The 6,000-nt window shown below is 44.7% G+C and overlaps 1 protein-coding gene across 3 annotated transcripts in view; it reads left to right on the top strand.

Moving 5' to 3' along the window:
• The first annotated feature begins 1,428 nt into the window (after nucleotides 1-1,428).
• LOC110475906 (myeloperoxidase) overlaps nucleotides 1,429-6,000 on the top strand; it is a 15,969-nt gene continuing 11,397 nt past the window's right edge. The window contains exons 1-5 of one of the 3 annotated variants that reach the window (XM_085557660.1): nucleotides 1,429-1,508; nucleotides 2,468-2,545; nucleotides 3,208-3,301; nucleotides 4,125-4,300; nucleotides 4,908-5,031. In XM_085557660.1, coding sequence (XP_085413786.1) covers nucleotides 1,502-1,508; nucleotides 2,468-2,545; nucleotides 3,208-3,301; nucleotides 4,125-4,300; nucleotides 4,908-5,031 — 479 coding nt within the window. In that variant the 5' untranslated portion in view covers nucleotides 1,429-1,501. Of the gene's footprint in view, nucleotides 1,509-2,433; nucleotides 2,546-3,207; nucleotides 3,302-4,124; nucleotides 4,301-4,907; nucleotides 5,032-6,000 lie in introns of those variants that run through there. The other 2 variants (XM_085557661.1, XM_085557659.1) reach the window with 2 other exon arrangements.

Below are 6,000 nucleotides of genomic sequence, written 5' to 3'. Positions count from 1 at the left end.
CACAGGTCCCTGTTCCCCCGCTGGTTCCAGCTCTGGTGGTGTCACTGGGACTGCCAGGGTGGCTCATGGATAGTCATACAGGGAAGTTTCCTTAAGAGTCGCTAATGGCAAAGATACTTGTCACAAACACAAAAAAAGTAGCAAAGTCACCCAGCAGGTACCTGGACTTCTGCTTATGCACGTTTTGCAAGGAAAGCTGGATAGATAAGGTGGAGCACCTGGTAGGGTGATCAAAGTCACTCTGGAGCTAGGGGCCACCTGCTTTTGGATTCAAACTTTTTTTAGGGGAGAAATATTGACTTTGCATTTTCAGTTTCTGAAAACCTGACCTTCACACATATTTCTTTTTTTTTTCTTCCCCTCCCACCCCAGTTTTAAAATAACATCTTTTTAGTAGCAGTTTCCTTTATCATACATGCTTTTATTTTATTTATTTTGGTCTAATAAGAGCTGTGAAAATATTTGAACAGTAGGAAGAATTGTTTCCATAATCCTGGGAGGTTTAAAAGGCTGATTAATGGCATTGTCTTTTGTTATCAATGTCACCAATGTTTAAAGGATTAAATTATTTCTACTACCTTGGTCCACTGAAGTACAATCCTTTTCCCTCCTACAAATCATGGCATGGTTTGTGTTGGAAGGGACCTTAAAGTTAATCCCATTCTGCCCCCTGCTATGGGCAGGGACACCTTCCACTATCCCAGGGTGCTCCAAGCCCCAGTGTCCAACCTGGCCTTGGACATTCCCAGGGATCCAGGGGCAGCCACAGCTGCTCTGGGCACTCTGTGCCAGGGCCTGCCCACCATCCCCAGGGGAGAATTTCCTCCTAACTATCTCTCATAATTCACATTGAAATTAATTATGTCACTTGGCCCAAGGCTTTGTTCCTTTCTAAGTACTGGCAGAGTTATAACTTTGGGATTATCCATATATCTGTCCATGGGATTTTGCTGGAAACAGCTTGACCCTCTTCTGTGCTACTGCCTCATTCCTTGTCCAGTCTGTGTCATCCTCAATAATTATTTTATAGGAATTTCCAAATCCCTGATGGGACACAATTTTGTTTTGCCTGGACACAAATAGTGGCAGGCCCAAAATTCACACATGCTGTATGTGGACCTTGGGATGCACCACAAATGCTTTGGCAAAAGGATCCATTTCTGGCTTCCCAAATCTTCACAAATGTCAATCAACAAGGAAAAAGAAGCCAAGTTCCACCATGATTTTTAACCGTCATAGTTAAGCTGACCTCTTTCACTTGTGGTAAAGAAATGTGTATCTTCATTCCTTTCTAAACTGATTTTTCAAGAAGGAAGTCAGAAGGAATGGAGAAGTGTACACTTTCTAGACCATTCCAGGAAAGCAAACCAGCAGATATTTCCTCTTGGCTCAATCTGGTCCCAGTTTCTTGGCCACACCCATCTTAAACACCGTGAATTTCTGCCCTGGGGCAGGTGTATAAAGAACTGACTTCTCTTCCAGCCCTGACAGTGCTGCAGAGATGGCAGGTAAGATCAGTGCATTCTCATTCTATATCTGCATTTGATTTTTCTGGTGTGGATATTGGTGCATTCCACGGGTGAACCCAAGGAGATGGGAGGCAGAGCAGAGTGTTGGGACCTGGTGGTGCTCCATTCTTCCTTCTCCCCTGATGTATATTTAATTTATTGTGAGAAGTGAGCAAAGACATCCTGATTCAATTCTTGTGCAGAAAATTCCTGCAATATATGATTGCAAGGAATAAACAGTTTTCAATCCCCAGGAACATGGTCCAAGAATTTTCATGGATTGTAAATGTAAGATAACCTCTCCCACTGTGAGAAATCTGTTAGTTCTCCCAAATTTTGTCTCTGTCTTGTTCTAAATAATTAAAAAGTTGACTAAATTACTTAAAATAAATCTAGTTACAACCTTCGGGCTAAAAAAATCTCCATTCGGGGAAGGTGCTGTGCCACAGTGGGAGATATTGGTGCAACAGATCATACACATTTCTGCTGTTAATGTGAAACAGGAACAGAGATGAATTTCAGGGAGCAGCAGGAGAACTGGAAGGGGTAGTTGAAAGTGATGATAGATGTGGCAGCTTTGTTCAGCATCAAGACAGAGGGGGCAGAGAGGGATGTGTGGGGTCAGGCTCCTTTCCACCAGCTGCTTGTGGACATTGCCAAAGACAGGACCCCAGGACACCACCCTCTTCCAACTCAGCTTCTCAATATCCTCCACCACTGAGGCTAGACTGTACCTGACTGCATATTCCTTGGCATCCCACCTCTCGGAGGCCTCCCTGTGTCCTGCCAACATCCAGAGCCACAGCCCCAGCCCGAGTCCCACTGACCGATCTCTGGCAGAGGGCAGCTCGATTTTATTCCTGGATCCTGAAAGAGATATTGAAACCAAACATGTCAATCTGTTCTGACCCTTCAGTGAAGCCCTGCCCATTGAGGATTTATGTTGCATTTGTCTCTAGGCACAAATCCAAGGATGACTTTCCTGGGATCCATCATCACTCTCTGCGCCGTTGGAGCAATGGGCTTCTCGGGGGATAGTAGGTTCCTATTTGTCCTTTGGCTGCTGCTGTACAGGACAGGGTGTGAATCAAAACTCAGCTGGACTTCCCAATTAGACACAGCTCCAATAAAAAACTGAAATATTCTGTGGATTGATCCACTAAAAATGCAGTTGATACTTGAGAGATTTGCCTAAGGAAACTCCCTATTTAACGACTAGCCCATCCGTGCAAATCATCCTTTTGTGACAGGAATCTTGGGGCAGAGATTGTATCTTTGACTTCTTCTGTGCACTTTCCCTGGGGAAATATCTGGAACCCCAGGAGCAGCTGAGACAGCTGGAAAGGGGCTCAGCCTGGAGAAAAGGAGGCTCAGGGGTGACCTTGTAGCTCTGCACAGCTCCTGACAGGAGAAGACAGCCAGGGGAGTCGGGCTCTGCTCCAGGGAACAGGGACAGGAGGAGAGGAAATGGAATCAAATTGTGCCAGAGATTTAGACTGGGGAAAATTTCTTCACGGAAAGGATTGGGAAGCATTGAAACAGGTTTCCCACAGCAGTGATGGAGTCACCATCCCTGAAAATGTTAAAAAAACCTGTGTATGTGGCAGCTTGGGGACATGGTTTAGTTGAGAAAAAAGCCTTTGGTGTATAATTTATTAGGCTAAATTTCTGCTTTTTCTTATTTTATTTTGTTGAGCAGAGGTCTCAGAGGTGCTGTCAGATTCATCTCTCCTGAGCATCATTACTGAGGCCAGGCAGTTGGTCGACACTTCATACTTACAGGCTCGTAAAAGGTGAGTTCTTCCTACATGACAGCCCCAATATTTTAAGGCAATAAGATTAAACATATGTGTGTTTTTTTCTGTGTTCCAATGCATATTTATTATGGAGAAGCCTTAGTGCCAGGACTCTCTTTGTCATGGCTGGAGGGATCCTTTTGCTCGGTTTGGCTGGATTCTGGTCCCAGAACCACCAATCATGACCTCCAAGTATTGTTTCCTCACCTGCACTACCATGAGCACCTTTCACTGGTCCATGATGGTTCAGACAAGCTGGACACACATGAGTCCACTTCTGGCAGCTGGAGTTCTGCCTGTCTCCAGAAGGACTGGAGTGTTGTGCAGATTGGCACCCTGTCCCAGATAGGTGTCAGTGGAAGTCAAACCCCAGGTATCTTCTGTGATTGTCCCAAAAGGCCAGTTCCAGGCAGTGGGATGATTTGGGAGGGATTCTCTCTCCACTCATCCTACAGAAGTAGCAAGACAGAGCCTTGAGATCATAAAGAGATGGAACAGGAGCAAAGCTGTCCCTCTGCTCATAGAATACACCTTGCAACATAATACATGTAAAATTTTATCCAGTCACAGTTCATTGTTCTGGATTTCCACATGATAGAACAAATTTTATTGTGACAAGGAAGTGTGACTGCAAACTTGAAGGAGAGGATTACGGTGCTTTGTTTGCCAAACCCATCTGAGCTGACTTGCTAATGTGCAGATAGCTGGTCCTACTGGGCAGGGCCTGCAGTGGTGTCACAGCCAATTACACCCAGCCCAGAATGGCAGAGGAGCTCTTATTTCAGAGAAGGAACTCTTCATGGAACTCTTCTATGTTCAGCTTAAAGAGAAAACTGGAGGAAAATACTGTTAACCCGATGGATTTCCTGAAGCACCTAAAGGACCCCATAGGAAGGACCAGATCTGCAGTCCGTGCTGCTGATTACTTGGAAACTACTTTGAAACTCCTCAAAAGGAAGCTTCATCTCTCTGGGGAACAGAGGTTCAATGTCACAGGTAATGTGATTTAGACCAAAATATCTTACGGAGAGCCAAGAGCAGAAAATGTGCCACAGCAGGTGGCAGACAGCAGCTCTGCCATGACCCAAATAACCAGGGATAAAACCCTTCCCCATCAGGGGAATAGATTTGAAGGTTTCTCAGACACAGACCAGATTCCCGTGTGTTTTATTTATCATCTTTGAGAGTGCATCTCCCCTATCCTTATAAAAACAGTTGAACAATCCCTGTGACAAACCTGGGACAAAGCCCACTGGAGACTGTAATCACTGAAAACCCTCCATCTTCCACTTCTGCTCCGCACACCTGGGTTGTACCACTCTGCAAACTCATAGTTTTGTTCCCAGCTGGGGTAAAACCTTCCTGGTGATGATGCTCTCCACATTCCCCTGGAAAATTACTTTATGCCCACCCAGTTTCCCTAGTCCAGAGGGGAAGGCTGGTCCACAAAAGGGTTTAGGCACCAAATTAACAATTCCAATCCAGATGTTTTATGTCCACAGCTCCAATTCAGCTGGCTCAAATGTTGACCTAGAACACTGAGAAGTTAAAACAACAAAAGAAGAGTAGGATCAGATGTTACTTTAGAGGGTTTCTCTTGCAGACCTGCTAAGCAGGAGACAGAAGGAGATGATTTCCAAGGGCACTGGCTGTGACTATCAGACTCGTTCCATTAAATGCCCAGAGAGGGACTTTTACCGGACCATTACTGGGGAGTGCAACAACAGGTAGGTTTTGTATGTGGACAAGGCGAGTCTCTTTACTCTGACCCAGGGTAGATGATTTGTGGAAGTGCTTTTGAAAGGGCAAGAAGAGTGAAATGCTCAGTTTAATGAGCCTATAACAGAGGATTCATTTCTACTTGTGCCTGTCAGGAAACAGATTTCTTAAAAATCTCAGATTTGCACCCACTGCCCTTTATGTGCTGCTTTGGATGAAGGAAAGGATTTTGGGGTGGGGGAGGTAAGAAGCTGAGGAAATTTTGAGGCTGTGACCCAGCCTCTTATTTTGCTGGAGGCTACAGGAAATTATCCCTCCACTCTTCCATAGGGATAATACTAATTTCCCCAGCTGATTCCGATGATAATATTCAGCTGTTAATATATCTCTGTGATCAATAAGGGTGGGAATTAAATAAGACTTTATTTCTTGGTTCTTCCAACTTTGTGTATTGTACAGTCTCTATCTGAGAAAATTAGTTCTCTGGGTGTTTTTTGCACATAGTTTCCCTCCAGGTTCAAAACTGGGATCAAATGTTTATATCCTTTTGCACTTTTTGAATTTTTTTTTACCAGAAGATGACCAGATTCCTACTCTGACAATGACAGTCAAGGCTGCTTGTCCTGCTGTGTCAGTGCCAGACCCCAAATCTGAGTGGGACTTGCATCTGATATGCACCTGGCATGAAACAAATGTGCCAGATGTGATGACATAACACAGCTCTGTAGCAGTGTCCCTCTGCTCATAGAATACACCTTGCAACGTAATACATGTAAAATTTTATCCAGTCACAGTTCATTGTTCTGGATTTCCACATGATAGAACAAAATTTATTGTGACAAGGAAGTGTGACTTCAAACTTGAAGGAGGGGATTACAGTGCTCACACTCACTGGGGCTTTCCAGTCTGTTCCCCTGGACTCCAAGGCCTCCAGCCCCACAAGGGTGTGGAGTCTCTTTCACTGGGGATGTTCCAGA

This window comes from Lonchura striata, chromosome 19, assembly GCF_050655825.1.
Source record: "Lonchura striata isolate lonStrDom1 chromosome 19, ASM5065582v1, whole genome shotgun sequence".
Lineage (NCBI taxonomy): Eukaryota > Metazoa > Chordata > Aves > Passeriformes > Estrildidae > Lonchura > Lonchura striata.
This window is presented reverse-complemented; position numbering and strand designations above follow the sequence as displayed.